The 16,876-nt window shown below is 43.8% G+C and overlaps 1 protein-coding gene across 5 annotated transcripts in view; it reads left to right on the top strand.

Moving 5' to 3' along the window:
• LOC146341273 (epididymal sperm-binding protein 1-like) overlaps positions 1–16,876 on the top strand; it is a 39,947-nt gene that overhangs the window by 7,069 nt on the left and 16,002 nt on the right. For all 5 annotated transcript variants that reach the window (XM_084805096.1, XM_084805094.1, XM_084805093.1 and 2 more), the window contains 5 exons: positions 997–1,143; positions 2,608–2,772; positions 4,395–4,559; positions 7,720–7,866; positions 13,856–14,038. In XM_084805096.1, the coding sequence (XP_084661222.1) occupies positions 997–1,143; positions 2,608–2,772; positions 4,395–4,559; positions 7,720–7,866; positions 13,856–14,038 (807 nt within the window). The remainder of the gene's footprint in view (positions 1–996; positions 1,144–2,607; positions 2,773–4,394; positions 4,560–7,719; positions 7,867–13,855; positions 14,039–16,876) is intronic.

Raw genomic sequence — 16,876 nt, forward strand, 5'->3', positions numbered from 1 at the left:
TATAAGTGGTATTGCAGCATACTCTTATTTGTGAGTGAAGCTGGTGTTTTATACCGAAACATTTCACATTTTAAAATCTCATATATATGTGTGTGTGTGTATATATATATATATTTATATATATATATGCTATAAAATTTTAAATTGTAGATTTTTTAAATTAAATCTATAAAAATGTATAAACTGGATGCACTACTGGATACATTTGTTTTGTGATTGGGGAGCTCTACAATATCCATTTTTAGGTGTGGTGACCAGAGCTGTACACAGTTTTCCAAGTGTGGTCACACCACAGATTTGTATAAGGGCAGTATGATATTGACAGTTTTATTTTCAGTTCCTTTTTTGTCTTTCTCTGTGTCCAAACACTGCTTCTCAAGGCATTTGGGGTGATTGGGGTCGGGGGAGGTGTATTGCCCCTGCAGTAGGCCTCTTAATTTAGAGGTGCCAAGATAGTGATAAATCAGATCCAGGTTGGATCAGACAGCTTCTCTGAACCCAGAGCCATGGGGTAAAATGGGTTTTATACCAGACATGTTAGCAGTAAGGCAGCATGACAACAGCAAGCGTTATTTAGCATTCATCTACAACCTTCCCAGCATAGGCTAACAGTGCTTATTCAGAAGGAAAACAATCAGAACTTTCCCAGCACAGACACCTGTAACTTGGCATAAACATAGCCTTACTTCTCAGGGACATCCTAGGCCTTCCTTAGCATGGAATGTGCTGAGGCCGCGCTATCGACCTTTGACTCATCCTGGTAAATCAAGAGGCCTGTTGGGGAAAACAGCAGCCAACTGAACCAAAGTCAGAGAGCATTATGGATCATCTAAGCCCCTCTAAAACTACGAATAGCTTGGTTCAGGCCTGAGGCCTTACAGGAGGCACCTGTGGTGTGAACTGGCCTTCTCATTCTATATTCTCCTTACCACACAATTTCTGCTCAGTGTAGTGCAGCTTCTGTTGTTTTCTCCTTTCCCTCTGTTTCCTTTTCAGAACCACCACCCTGTGTCTTTCCCTTCATTTTTGAGGGGAGACCCTACACTGCATGCACCTCGGACGGTTCTAACGACCAGCAGCTATGGTGTGCCACAACCCAAAACTATGACAAGGATCGCAAATGGAAGCTGTGTGCCCTTACGGGTGAGAGGTGTAAACTACCAGCTAATGGGTTAAATCAGTTGGCCTACAGAATTTAACTATGTTCACAAGATGATATAGATTCCAATGCTGATGGCCAGTCCAGAAAGCTCCTGGACTGAATTTTGGCACCAATACCAATGCAGGTTGTTATGTTAAAATGTGGGTGGATAGAGGAGAGGAAATAGGAGCTGGTTTTCTATTGTTTTATTGGGAGAAGATTCACTGTTTTTTGGTACAGGGACAGGACATTGCCACTTACTCTGCTAAAGATGCAATCCTATGCATGTTTAGACAGAAGAAAGGCCTACGACGCCCAGCATGCCCCAGCCAGCCAAGAGTTGTAGGCCTTGTTCTGTCTAAACATGCATAGGATTGCACCCTTAACCTTAAAAAGTGGCTGAGGTTTTTCCATTTTTTTCTTGATTTTTAAACTCTTTTGTTTTTGAAAGCCCTTGCAGAGGTGCGATGCTCTCTTTGCAGCTTTTTGATGGCTGTACTTCCTGGAATTCCTTGGGAACAACACAAGATGATGTTATATTGCTCCCAAGACATTCCAGGAGGCATGGCTGGTGGGCTGTCATGGGGAAACCCTCATGGCACTTCACACCGGCCACATCTCTCAGAATGCCATTGGAACAACATCACACAATCTGGCATTGTGCCCAAAGCATTCAAGGGAGAGCCACCATTGGGAAGCTGCAGAAAGAGCCTCGTGCTACTGTGAGAGGTGCACAGCTTTTTTAAAACATTAAATCAAGGGGCAAACCCAAAAACTCTTGCTCATTTCATAAGGGTAAGTAAGGTTAGGGGCAATTCCCCCCCCCAAAAAAAAAGTGTCAGAGAAAGTTTCCCCATTATTTGTTGGGGGGGTGTTTCACCCCACCCATCCACCCAAAAAATGGTAAAAAGAAAAAGAAAATTCCACTATATTTGGCCCAGCCTTCCTTCAAACTGCATATTTTCCATATGGGTGCGTTTGAAACCCTGTGGAAGGGAGCAATTGGGAAGAAAGGATGAACATGCCCATCTCTGCTTCTCCACTTTCAACCATCACTCCCAAATTGTGTTTTCTTTCTTTCTAAGCAACATTGGCACTCTAACACATGCATCTATGTGTAACGTGTAGTTCTTTCCTGATAGCTCTGTTTCAGAAGGGAAACAAGCTTAATTCTCCTCTATGACAGGGTGGGCAGAAGGTAGATCTCCAGAAGTTTTGGATTTCAACTTCCAGAAGCCCCTGCCAGCATCGCCATTGGTAAGAAATAATGCAAGTCGAAGTCCAAAACATCTGGGGATCTACTTTCTGTCCACCCCTGCTCTATACCAGTGACAGCTCTTAGACAGAAGCAGTGTCCATATATAAGTTGCATTTCTTTGAATAGATGGTATAGGAAGGAAGGAAGGAAGCAAGCAAGCAAATTATTAGTATAAGTATGCATAAGCTCTGCTCTTGTCTTTGTCTAGAGTATGGAGGTAATTCGAATGGACAACCCTGCGTCTTCCCCTTTGTCTACATTGGCCATACGTACTACACCTGCACCAACAAATTTGCACTTAAAAGGCGGTTGTGGTGTGCCACGACGGGCAGCTATGACAAGGACAAGAAGTGGAGCTACTGTGCTGACACCAGTATGTGAACAGGGGCATATTGATCTGGGGTCCTGATTCTGTCAGGGCTCAATCAAAATAGATTCTTTTAGATTAACAAGCCACTTATGCCAAAAGATGACAGTTTATGGATAGAAAATGGGTACAGAATAAATATGCAAAGAAAGCTCACACCTCTCATCAGTTGACAAAGCAGGCATGCTTGTCACAAGCTCAGTGTCTATTTGGGCCCCCAAGTCATTCCTAGAGAAATTGTTCCTAGAGCCACAAGGCTGGTGGCGCGCTTGCCCCCATGGAGCGAGACCAAAGGACAAAGCCTGTGTGGGCTGGATTTTATAGGTTTCTTCTCCTTCCAAGCTCAGGAGCTGACAGGCTACCTCTGCCAATCCCCCCCCCCGGGGGGGGGGGGAAGCTCTTTCCTGTGGGAAGTGAAACCTATCTCATCTCAGGATTTTAATTTTTTTATTTATTACATTTATATCCCGCCTTTTCTCCTCCTTAAGGAACCCAAGGTGGCGTACATAATCTTCCTCCTCTCCATTTTATCCTCATAACAGCAACCTTGTGAGGTAGGTTGGTCTGAGTCTGTGACTGGCCCAAAGTCACCCAGTGAGCTTCCATGGCTGAGTGGGGACTAGAACCTGGATCTCCCAACTCCAGGTCCAACACTCTAGCCACTACACCACACTGGCATTCTTAGGATGAGCTTACACAGCTGGCCAGAACAGCTCCAAGGAGAAATCTGTAAATTGCCATCCAGTGTGAAAGGCCTATTTAATTAATTATAAAGTTGCCAGTTAGGCCAAACTACACAGGTCTCTAGGTGGCTCCCAAAAGCATATAGGAATGCTGTGAAGTCCACCTTATTGTTCACCAACAAGCTCACTGCAAGAGGGATTGCTGGATTAGACGTGAGGGTTAGGTTGCCTTGCAAAGTTGTTGAAAGATGGTTGGTTGTATATTAAGCACAACAACAGCAATTTTTACACATTACCCAGAATGCTCCTTTGTATTATAAACGCCCTGCTTTGTGTTTAGCATCAACAATGATCAAGTGTTCACTGGAAAACTGGAACTGAGAGGGACTTAAAACACTTGAAGAAGGGAGAACGTGTTTATCAGCAGCTTGGATGGAGGATGATGCAGTGAAAAGCAGAAGTGTAAAATTCAAGGCATGATCCAGCCAAAGTAAAGCACTTTTCCCTTTGATTTCAGTGGGCAAGTAAGCATGTGTTTACATTTCTCCCATTGGAATCAATGGGACACAGGCTGCAAATCTGTACACTTACCTGAGAGTAAGTTCTGTTGAACACAAAGGGAGTTACTTCTGAGTAGATATGCATAGGACTGCACTGGTGTTGTTATTTAACTTGAAGTCAGCCTCCCCCAACCTGGTGCCCTCCAGATGCTGGATTATGACTCCCATCAGCCCCAGCCAGTATGGGCAGTTGTCAGGGATGATGGGAGTTGTACTCCAACAACATCTGGAGGGCAGATTGCTTTAAATGGATCATGCCATCAGTACGCATTCCGTGATAGAATCAGACATAGGGTTGTGATCACCAAGTGCATGTAATAGGATCAGGGAAGCATTGTGGCCATAGGAGGAGCCCCTCTCTCTCATATTTCTCTACCTCTTCCAGGACTGGATGTGAATTACCCTGTAGGGCCATGCGTCTTTCCTTTCACCTTTGAAGGCAAGAAATACTCAGGTTGTACAGGAGATGGGAGGTCCGATAGGAAGCTCTGGTGCTCTCTTGCCCGAGACCATGATAGGAACCCCACATGGGTATACTGTGAACCGTCAGGTAAGCAGGCCGGTTAGCTTAATGTCCATTCTGGGTAAATTGGCTGAAACCTTTATTAAAGATAAAATGAGGAAGCATATAGAAGGACAAGCCCTGCTGAAAAAGAATCAACATGGCTTCCACAAAGGTAAGTCCTGTCTCACTAACCTTTTAGAGTTCTTTGAGAGTGTCAATAGACATGTAGATGGGGTGATCCAGTATATATTGTTGACATCCGGTAGACTAAAAAAAAAGTATTTTTTATCCTGCTCCTCAGCCAAAAAACCTCCAGGAGCAGGTTACATATAATCAGTAAAACAAGACCACTCTTGCCCACAGGCTTACATTCTAAAAAGACACAACATGCAAAGAAAGAGAAATGGGGAGGGAAGAGGGGGGAAAATTAAGTCTTTCAGCAAGGTTGGAGGAATGGCCCTGCTTCCCACTGTCATCTCCCTCTGTGCTGCCTGCTGGAATGGGTGCTGGTGGTGACAGTGGGAAGAGGTCTACAGCAGGGCTGGTGCAATGGCTTTGCTTCCCCCTCCGCTCCCTTAAAAAGCAGCCTTCTCCCAATCTTCTTTCCTTGGCACTTTGAGGGCTGTAATGGCAGAAGGAGATAAGAGAGAGAGAGAAGGAAAGAAACCCAGAGTCATTGTTAACTTGGACTTCCAAAAGGCTTTTGAGGAAGTGCCTTACCAAAGACTCCTGAGCAAACTCTGCAGTCATGGAGTAAGATGAGAGGTCCTCTTATAGATCAGTTGTAAATTCTCCCAATGTAAGGTGTAAATAGTGGGGTCCCACAGGGATCTATATTGGGACCAGTGCTTTTCAACTTGTTCATAAATTATCTGGAATTAGGAGTGAGCAGCGAAGTGGCCAAGTTTGCAGATGACACCAAATTATTTAGGATGGTTAAAACAAAAATGGATTGTGAGGAGCTCCAAAAGTATCTCTCCAAATTGGGAGAATGGGCATCCAAATGCCAAATGAGGTTCAATGTAAGCAAGTGTAAAGTGATGCACATTGGGTCAAAAAAATCCCAACTTCAACTATAATCTGATGGGATCTGAACTAGAGGTCTACAAAATTATGCATGGTGTGGAGAATGTGGGTAGCGAGACATTTTTCTCCTCTCTCATAATACTAAAACCCAGGGTCAACCCATGAAGCTGACTGGTGGTAATTTCAGGACAGATAAAAGGAAGGACTTCTTCACACAGTGCATATGTGTGCTGTAGTGATGGCCACCAATTTGGATGGCTTTAAAAGGGGGTTGGGCAAATTACTGGAGGAAAAGACTATCAATGGCTACTAGACTTGATGGCTATGTGCTACCTTGAGTACCAGAGGCAGTGAGCCTATGTATGTATACCAGCTGCTGAGGAACGTGGGTGGGAGGGTGCTGTTGCGCTCATGCCCTGCTTGTGGGTTCCAGGTCAACAGCTGCTTGCCCACTGTGTGAACAGAATGCTGGACTAGATGTACCCTTGGTCTGATCCAGCATAGCTCTTCTTAAGTTCTTAAGCAAAGCATAACGCATGTTGCCTTGGGAAGGGCTTTGGCTGATGTGAAAATAGGAGGCAGCGGGAAGGGGTGTACAGTGTTATAGACTAGAAATATCTCACTTTTCTCTCCCCCCTCCCCCAGTTAGATCTGAACTAGATGTGGTGCCATTCAGACAAAAAGCAATGACCTTATTCCAGAAAGCAAAGAAGAAGTCAGGGCTCAAATGAGAGCAGAGGGACAATGTTTCCTGCTTTTTTTGTCATTCCAGTGCCCACACCAGTGAAATTTCTCCATGCTTTTCTCCTTAGCCACAAGGATGGACACGGAACCTTTATATTTAGGGTAGGATTAGAGAAGCCTTCCCCAGTGTGGTGCTCTCCAGATGTTTTGGACTTCAACTCCCAACGTTCTTGCCCATTGGCCATGCTAGCAGCGACTCATGGGAGTTGAATTCCAATTCTTTTTCAGCTGAAGAGTGGGGTAAAAATGCTCCAAATAAATAAGTAATAAAACATCTGGAGATCTACTTTCTGGCTACCCCTGGAAAAGAGAATCTGTGTAGTGTTCATGCACATAATGCTATAATGGCCAGTTCAGTTGGGTGAGCACCTGTGAACACTACAGCTTCTGTACCTTTAACGTTGTGTAGGTGAGAACATTCTAACGGGTGCAGCTTTGCAGCTCCCAATGCTGCAGAACTTTGAAAATGTCTCTCTCTCTCTCTATGGAGAAATTAATCCTTAAAGGCCTGCTAATGTTGAAATGTAGATAATGGAACAGGATGTATTATATAGCAGAGTGTCCCATTCCAATCAGTGGGGCAAGTTAGTCATGGCTGAAGTCCCATTGATTCAGTGGGATCTTAAGTGCAGCACAGGGCCTCACTGTCGGGTTAGCCATCACACCATCATTTCTTTAAAACAAAATACTAGCTGTGAGGGCAAGCAATTGCTATCAGCACTGGAATGCACACAGAGGGGAGGTTCAGGCCTTTCCTTCCAAGCACCCACAATCTCAGTAAAAACTGCTCTACCTGCCCTGTGCAGCATTTAGCATTAGGAAGCACCTCCCACTGGTGTCAATAGGATTCCCCCCCCCCCAAATACTAATTGCTGCACTGCAGCAGGTGTATGGATTTTGAGACCTCAGCTGGGGAGAGAAGGTTTAAACCTCCCCTCCTCATGTGCTGTGGTGCCAATGACTATTGCTCCCACCTTGCACCTGGTATTTTGTTTAAAAACAGCAACAATGGATTTTGTTTAAAAACAGCAACAATGGATTGCTACGCATAAGAACATAAGAAGAGCCCTGCTGGATCAGACTAAGGGTCCATCTAGTCCAGCATTCTGTTCACACAGTAGCCAACCGGATGGAAACCACAAGCAGGACACGAGTGCAGCATGTTCCCCAGCAACTGGTGTACACAGGCATATTGCCTCATGTAAGCATCACATGTAGGTTCTTAGCCTAGATCCAGTCCATGTTGTATATATGTACAGTCAACTCCCCTTGTAGCTGGCTAGTATCATAGAATAGTAGGGTTGGAAGGGGCCTACAAGGCCATCGTATGCTCAAGTGCAGAATGCAATGGAGTCTGGACCTTCAGTCACTGCTCATCCTACCACATCAATCCCCTCTTTAACGTTCTCTCCCCTTTGTTGTGTTTCCTCTTCAGATCCTGCCCCCTGCAACTTTCCTTTCATATACAAAAACAAATCCTACTCTTCATGCACCAAAGACGGGAGCTTTGATGGGCAACTGTGGTGTGCCACAACCCCAACCTATGACAGGGACAGCAGGTGGAAGGCATGCTCTGTTGAAGGTAGGTTTTGTTGGTGACCAGGCTGTGCTAGGGGGGAAAGCAACACCCCATCTTGTAAACTATAAATCGTATAAGAATGCTACTGCTTCTGTTAACGGGACTGCCCCCAGCAATGTGCTGGGTGCTGTGCAGAAAGTTGACATCTCTCAGCAACTTAAACAGGGGTGCACAACCTTTTTGTCACCACGGGCTGCGTCTGGGGTATGCATGCATGCATGCACACGTGTACATTCATACACAAATGTACTTGCCAATTTGGACATTTTCCCACAAAGCCTACAAAACACAACCCAATTCCAGGCATATATACTCTGAAGCCCCTTCATGGATCACTGCCTTGTTGTGGCTAAGGGTCTTGCGTAATTCAGTGAAGCCATAAGCTATGCTGTGCAGGGTCACCCAAGACGGACAGGTCATGGCAGAGAGTTCTGACAAAATGTGGTCCACTGGAGAAGGAAATGGCAACCCACTCCAGTATTCTTGCCAAGAAAACCCCATGGAACATATCACAAAGCTAAAAGATATGACGCCAGAAGATGAGCCCCTCAGGTCGGAAGGTGTACTACTGGGGAAGACCAGAGGGAATTTCCAAGTAGCGCCAGAAAGAGTGAAGCGGCTGGGCCAAAGCCAAAAGGATGCTCAGCTGTGGATGTGTCTGGTGGTGAAAAGAAAGTCCGATGCTGTAAAGAACAATATTGTTTAGGAACCTGGAATGTAAGATCAATGAAGCAAGGTAAGCTGGAGGTGGTCAAACATGAGATGGCAAGATTGAACATCGACATCTTGGGAATCAGCGAACTAAAATGGACAAGCATGGGCGAATTTAATTCAGGTGACCATTATATCTACTACTGTGGGCAAGAATCCCTTAGAAGAAATGGAGTAGCACTCATAGACAATAAAAGGGTGGGAAAAGCAGTACTGGGGTACAATCTCAAAAACGATAGAATGATCTCAGTACAAATCCAAGGAAAACCATTCAACATCACAGTAATTTAAGTCTATGCCCCAACCACTGAGGCTGAAAAAGCTGAGGTTGATCAGTTTTATGAAGACCTACAACACCTTCTAGAACTAACACCAAAAAAAGATGTCCTTTTCATCATAGGGGATTGGAATGCTAAAGTAGGAAGTCAAGGAATAACCAGGATTACAGGCAAGCATGGCCTTGGTGTACAAAATGAAGCAGGACAAAGGCTGAGTTTTGCCAAGAGAACATGCTGATCATAGCAAACACTCTTTTCCAACAGCACAAGAGGCGACTCTACACATGGACATCAGCAGTCAGTATCGAAATCAGATTGATTATGTACTTTGAAGCTAAAGATGGAGAAGCTCTATACAGTCAGTAAAAACGAGACCTGGAGCTGACTGTGGCTCAGATCATGAGCTTCTTGTTGCAAAATTTCGGCTTAAATTGAAGAACGTAGGGAAAACCACTAAACCATTCAGGTATGACCTAAATCATATCCCTGATGAATATACAGTGGAGGTGAGGAATAGATTTAAGGGATTAAATTAAATTAAATTAAATTAAGACCTATTATTATTAAATTATTAAATTATTTAATTATTAAATTAAAAATTAAATTAAGACCTGATAGACAGAGTGCCTGAGGACTATGGACGGAGGTCCGTAGCATTGTTCAGGAGGCAGCAACTAAATTCATCCCAAAGAAAAAGAAATGCAAGAAAGCAAAGTGGCTGTCTGATGAGGCTTTACAAGTAGCTGAGGAAAGAAGGGAAGTGAAAAGCAAGGGAGAAAAGGGAAGATATATCCAACTGAATGCAGATTTCCAGAGAATAGCAAGGAGAGACAAGAAGGCCTTCTTAAATGAACAATGCAAAGAAATGGAGGAAAACAATAGAATGGGAAAGACTAGAGATTTTTTTAAGAAAATCGGAGATCTCAAGGGAACGTTTTGTGCAAAGACGGGCATGATAAAGGACAAAGAAGGCAGGGACCTAACAGAAGCAGATGAGATTAAGGAGAGGTGGAAAGAATACACAGAAGAACTATACAGGAAAAATCTTAATGTCCCTGATAGCCATGATAGTGCGGTCACTGAACTTGAGCTGGACATCCTAGAGAGTGAAGTCAAGTGGGCCATAGGAAGCATTACTAACAACAATGCTAGTGGAGATGACAGTATTCCAGCTGAGCTACTTAAAATCCTAAAAGGTGATGCTGTTAAAGTGCTGCACTGAATATGCCAACAAATTTGGAACATTCAACAGTGGCCACAAGACTGGAAAAGGTCAGTTTACATTTCAATTCCAAAGAAGGGCAATGCCAAAGAGTGTTCAAACTACCGTACAATTGCGCTCATTTCACATGCCAGAAAGGTTATGCTCAAAATCCTACAAGCTACGCTTCAGCAGTATGTGAACCGAGAACTACTGGAAGTACAAGCTGGGTTTCGAAGAGGCAGAGGAACTAGAGATCAAATCGCCAACATTCGCTGCATCATGGAGAAAGCAAGAGAATTCCAGAAAAACTTCTATTTCTGCTTCATTGACTATGCTAAAGCCTTTGATTGTGTGGATCACAACAAACTCTGGCAAATTCTGAAAGAGATGGGAGTACCAGACCACCTTACCTGTCTCCTGAGAAACCTGTACAAGAAAGAACCAGACATGGAACAACCGATTGGTTCAAATTGGGAAAGGAGTACAACAAGGCTGCATATTGTCACCCTGCTTATTTAACTTATATGCAGAGTACATCATGAGAAACGCTGGGTTGGATGAATCACAGGTCGGAATTAAGATTGCCGGGAGAATTATCAACAACCTCAGATACGCAGATGATGCCACCCTAATGGCAGAAAGCGAAGAGGATCTAAAGAGCCTCTTGTTGACAGTGAAAGTGGAGAGTGCAAAAGCTGGTTTGAAACTCAACATTAAAAAAACTAAGATCATGGCATCTGGCCCCATCACTTCCTAGCATATAGAAGGGGAAGAAATGGAAGCAGTGACAGATTTTATTTTCTTGGGCTCCAAGATCACTGCAGATGGTGACTGTAGCCATGAAATTAAAAGACTCTTGCTTTCGAACTGTGGTGCTGGAGAAGACTCTTACGAGTCCCCTGGACTGCAAGGAGGTCAAATCAGTCCATCCTAAAGGAAATCAACCCTGAGTGCTCATTGGAAGGACAGATGCTGAAGCTCCAATATTTTGGCCACCTAATGCGAAGAGAAAACTCCCTGGAAAAGACCCTGATGCTGGGAAAGATTGAAGGCAAAAGGAGAAGGGGACGGCAGAGGATGAGATGGCTAGATAGCATCACGGATGCAATGAATATGAACTTGAGCACACTCCGGGAGAGAGCGGAGAACAGGAAGGCCTGGCGTGCTATGGTCCATGGGGTCACAAAGGATACGACTTAACTGAACAACAACAACAACAACAATGTACTCTGAAGTCAGTCCAAGTATAACAGCTTTCAGGCATGCAAAGCACAGCTCAATTTTAAAATTGAGAGAGCTTCGGCTATTGGGTGGTATAGAAATGGAATGAATGAATGAATGAATGAATGAATGAAATAAAATAAAATAAAATGAAAAGGTATTTAAATTTTCAATTCCCTGCAAGGTATGTCAGTTTTAAAATGTCTTTCAGTGGCTCTTATCTCTGATTGGAAATGAGAGTGGGTTTCCCTGTGTAGCGCTGAAGGATGCCTTCTCTCTTCTCTCTTTCTGATGTCCTCCTTTCTGCATTATTTTCCTTCAGCTGAGCTGATCAGCTGGGCTGTGGGGGAAAGCAGGTGGGGGTCACACAACCCGAAGCCATGGGGCACAGGTTGTGCATCCCTGATCTAAAATGAATGGCTACATTAGGGAATACCAAGTAATGATGAGTGAGGAGTGAACATGGGTTGAGGGGAGTCTGGTGGCATTGAAAGGGGAAGCAAGTTAAGGAAGGAGGCAAAGTAAGGAGATGATAAGGAGAGTTTTACAGATGAAGTAGATTTTGAGAGGGATAAGAAGAGAAGGATGTGGCTTGTTGGATAGAGAGGGGAAGATTTGCTGCAGAAGCTGTAGATATGTGAGTGGGAGGGGTCATCAGTGGGAGAGAACAGAAGATAAGCTTGGCTGCAATGGAAGATGATGCTGGACAGTCCAGTGTGACTTACAGCATAGTTCCCTTATAAAAAAAGAAAGGTGGTAATACGGTTTAACATACGTATGCCTATTATATATGTGTTTTCATTGTTAACTTTAACCCAGGTAAGATAGGGTTAATAGTATGCCAGTGAGTGAGTGAAAGGCAGGAGGGGCTTGAGTGTGTGTGAGGATTCTCAGGATATATAAAGGGTGAGCTGACAGTTAGGAAGTCAGATAGGGCTTTAGGGGTTGTGGAAGCAAAGCCTAATTAGTGGGGTTTGTGTCTGGGATTTTAGGAGGGTAGAGTAGGTAGGGAAGTTAGGAACTACCTACTTTTTAGTAGGAAAATGATTGATTGATTGACTGATGATTGATTAATCAGAATTATGATTAATAATTAATAATATAATCATATTATGATTATAATATGATCATATTAATAATATAATCATATTATGATTAATCAATCATAGTATGATTGATTAATCATAATAACTACTGACAACGTTTCATGTTTTACATAAATCTTTATCTGCTTTAAAAAAAAAATCCAAATTCCCACTTGTTTGATCTTACGTTACCTTTATTATAACTATATCCTCGTTACTTCTCCCGTAGTGGGTTGAGAGAACCAATTGAGCATATTTTCTCTGGAACCCACAGACAGTAAAAGGGCTGAAGGTTGGGGGACAGTGGGGACAGCTGTCCCAAAGTGAAAGCAGGCGTTCCTGACGGGTTGAATTCTCAGTTTCTGAGGAGGCGGCTGGAGAAAGGTGGAACCTTGGGCAAGAAGGTCACACTCAGCATCTATTATCAGAAGGAATAAAAGCAGTCTAGAGCCTGTCTAGAAGACATTCAAAGCAACTTACTTTATTCGTGCTTTTATGCACATTGTTGAAGAAAGCTGTCTAACTGCAAACACCCCCTAAAGTTGGGTGTGTGAGTGTAAGTAAATGAAGGCATAAGACAGGGTTACTTGCTTCTCCCAAGGAGAAAGCACACGTTGCTTGTTGCAGAGGCCAAGGGAGAGAGTAGGAGAAAGGAACTGATCAAGTTACAGGACGGCAAGGGGGTGGACAAGGCAAGTGGCTGTTGATACGAGACATTCTCTATCGCCCCCCCAGTGTCTGGAAGCAAGCAGAGTTGTTCCGATTACCCAACAGGTGAAAGCGGAGAAATGCTCCATGATAGAAAGGAGGTACAATTCAGGGCCAAGCTAGAAGTAGTGTTAATGGAGTGTTTGCATTTAATATCTAGGGGTGGAGTCAGGATTGGGACCATGGTACATGCAGAGGGTGTTTAATCCTTCCCATCCACTGCAATCCTAATTAAAATAATTCCCCCCACCATCACACACACACACACACACATCCACTATTACCACAAGAGGGAACCTTCCACTAGGACTAATGGAAACTTCCCTCCCAGGGTGAGTCACAATTTTGGGAGGTGGAGAAAGGGACTGTCATCATGGCCATGGCATGGGGGTGGGGAAAAGTTTACTCCCTCCCCACACGCCATGGTCCTGATCCTATCAGACATACCCCACCCCATGGCTGCTATTTATTTTTTTATTTTTTTAAACTAGACATGTTAATTACAATCACACAATTCATGCAATGCCTTCTTTGGCCCTTTAAGATGAGGAATAGAAGCCTGAGGTCAGAATGTGAGAGTGGGACTTGGCATTGGGAGAGAAACAACTTCTGAATCCACTGGATTCTCTAAAATCCAGCTCACAGTACTTTGTCACTGGAAATGTTACCTGTTCTGCCTTTCTCTGGTTCCAGAATTATTAACCTGTTCATTGCCTCCTTCCCCTTTCTCTGGCAACTGGACCCAGTGCAACCCCATATTATTTTCTGTGCTCCCACACCTGCAGAGTATGGAGGGAACTCCAATGGCCAGCCCTGCGTCTTCCCCTTCACCTACAAGAACAAGACGTTTGATGCCTGCATCGACGAGGACGAGAAGGGGCGATTCTGGTGTGCCACGACAGAAAACTTTGACAGGGACCAGAAATGGAGCTTCTGCGCGGACACAAATTTGCAGCTTCCGCTAGCAGGTAGCACCACATTGCCTAGGTGGGCTTGTGGGAGGGAAACAGTTGGTTTCAGACATGCAGCCTGATCTCATGCATGTTTCCTTGGAAGTAACTGTCAGTGAGTACAATGGGGGCTGCAGAGTGCCAAGCAAAGGTGCCTTAGGCTGCTGCTTGCATTGAGAGGAATTGCCCCCTCCCTGCTGGCAGAACTCCTCCCAATGCAAGCGGTGTCTCTCCCCCGCCCCCTGCCAGGAACACAGCAGGGAGGGAAAGGGCTAAATCCCCTCCTCTCGACCTACTGTGATTACATTTTTTTATTCCCCCCTTTCCCCCCTTTTTAATTTTTTTAATTAATTAAAATTTTATTAGTATATATAGATGGTACAAATTTATCCAAATCTTTAAAACAACAAATATACAACTAGTTAAGGGAACACATAGCATATAAACACGTGGACCAAATATGCCGAGATAATAAAAATCCATTTCCAAAAAGAAAAAATCACAAGGCAGAGAACGATATGAACATAAATAGTCTTACTGTCCATATCTTATAGAGCTGAGTCGACCTGTCCATACTTTGCCATGACTCACTGGAAGAGACCAAAATCCTTCGCCTTCTCAATCAATGAAATTAATGAACGATGACCATGTACATTCAAATGTGATGATGTCTGATTGGTCTCTTGAACATATAACCTGCTGAGTCAGTTTCTCAAATAATACCAAATTCTACACTCTCCCATAGCAGTCACAAATTAGGAAGCCTATCACATTTCCAGTTTTTAGCAAAAACATGTCTAGCAGCCAGCAAAAAAGAGAAAGATGTTAAATCTTTTTGCAAATAATTAGTATTAAATGTGTAATATAGATTAAGAAGGACAAGACCTGGGTCAAGGCTAATTGGCTGATTAGTAATTTTGTTGATTTCATTTTCAATCTCACCCCAAAAGATTTGAGCAAATGGTAGGGATGTCAGAGAATTCCGTGATGGATCTCGGTGAGGCCGAATGCGAGTGCATTTGGCCCCCCGAAATCCATCGTGGCACAAAGCCCCCGCCTCCCCCAACCCACAAAAGTCGGGTGGCATGAAGCCCCCACCCCACGAAAATAGCACGAAACGGGGCACTTACCTGCTCCTGTCGGCACCGACTTGCGAATGGCGGCCACCCTGCGGCCGCCATTCGCTTCCTCTTTCATGCCGCGATAGGCTACGTAAATACATACGTAGCCTATCATGACGAACGCAGGGATGCCTTTTGCATCCCTGCGGAGGCCGTGATAGGCTACGTAAGTATTTACATAGCCTATCACAGCAGGCTAAAAAAAAAAAAAACGCGTACGCAAATGGCTACAGCTGCCGCCATTTGCGTTCCTTATTTTTGGCCGTCTTAGTCTACGTAAATATTTACGTAGACTATTACGGCCAAAATAAATTGGAACACAAATAGCGTAGCGGGCGCTATTTGCGTTCCCCTTTATTTTCGCCGTAATAGTCTACATAAATCTTTACATAGACTAAGACGGCCAAAAATAAGGAATGCAAATGACGGTGGCCGTAGCCGCCACCATTTGCATACGCGGGTATGTCTTTTTTTACCCAGAGCCCTCCGCGGCTGGAAATCCAGCTGCGGATGGCTCTGGCCTGGGCCTGACCGGCTGCTCTGCGGAGCCGCTGTGGAGCACAGCCAGCCGGTCGAGGATTCCAGGGGGGAGGAACAGAGTGCTTCCCCCCCGTCAAGGATTCTGGGGGGAGGGACGGAGCACTTCCCCCCCCACCGCAAAGCAGATCTGCGAAATGGTAAGTGACTTTTGTACATCCCTATTGAATGGGCAAGTCCACCAATGGTGAAGATATGTACCAATGGCTCCACACCCCCTCCAACATAATGGAGATCTACTTCTGTTTATTCTTGAGAGCTTCACTTGGGTAAGATGCCATCTATAAATCACCTTCATTGAGCTCTCTCTAGTATGGGCTGAAATGGATTTCAATTGGTTGGCAGACCAAACTTTTTGCCAGTTTTTGTCATTTCTTTCATATCCCAGATCTTGCTCCTAGGCTACCTTTAAACCTCTCATGTTATAATAGCAATATCGAGAAGGTATTTATAAAGTTGCAAAACTGTTCCTTTAGAGCCAAGAGTATAATTAACTAAATACTTTTCAAATTGTGTGAGTGGCCTTATAGCCTGCTGCTTGACTAATTGGTCATTTAGAAAGTGTAGTATTTGGTGGATTTTAAACCACAAATCCTGTCTTTAATTTGTTGTCCCATTAAACATTTACCCTTTGGGAAGAAATCCAACATCCTGTGTAAACTGCTGTCTCCCCAACCAGTGAATTGTGCTCTTTTATCAGGATAAGAAAACAAGGGATGGATTAAAAAAGGTGTGAGAGGAGAGATTTGGGGCATTAGATATTGACGCCATTTATTCCAAATTTGTAGGGTAAATGTCAAAAAAGGGTTATTTAATGTGGCTATATTTCTATTAGTATTGGACAAAAAAAAAATACTTGAAGAGGTTGTTTCCAGGATGTTCTATTTCCACCCAGGCTATATCAGAATCCTTATATAATAATGAAAAGAGTTGTCGTAATTTAAATGCATCATGATTGGATTGACTTGACTTGGATTCCTGCATTGAGCAGGGGGTTGGACTTGATGGCCTTGTAGGCCCCTTTCAACCCTACTATTCTATGATTCTATGATATTTAATAATATCAGGAAAACCAAGACCACCCAAGGCAGGCTTTCGATATGTAATACTTTTAGCGACTCTTGGCTTTTTTCCTTTGAAGATATATGAATTATACTTTTTTTGCCATTTAAGGAGATATTTCTGTGGTAATTTAATC

This window comes from Heloderma suspectum, chromosome 6, assembly GCF_057233095.1.
Source record: "Heloderma suspectum isolate Gila_16-S chromosome 6, 16-S_ref, whole genome shotgun sequence".
NCBI lineage: Eukaryota > Metazoa > Chordata > Lepidosauria > Squamata > Helodermatidae > Heloderma > Heloderma suspectum.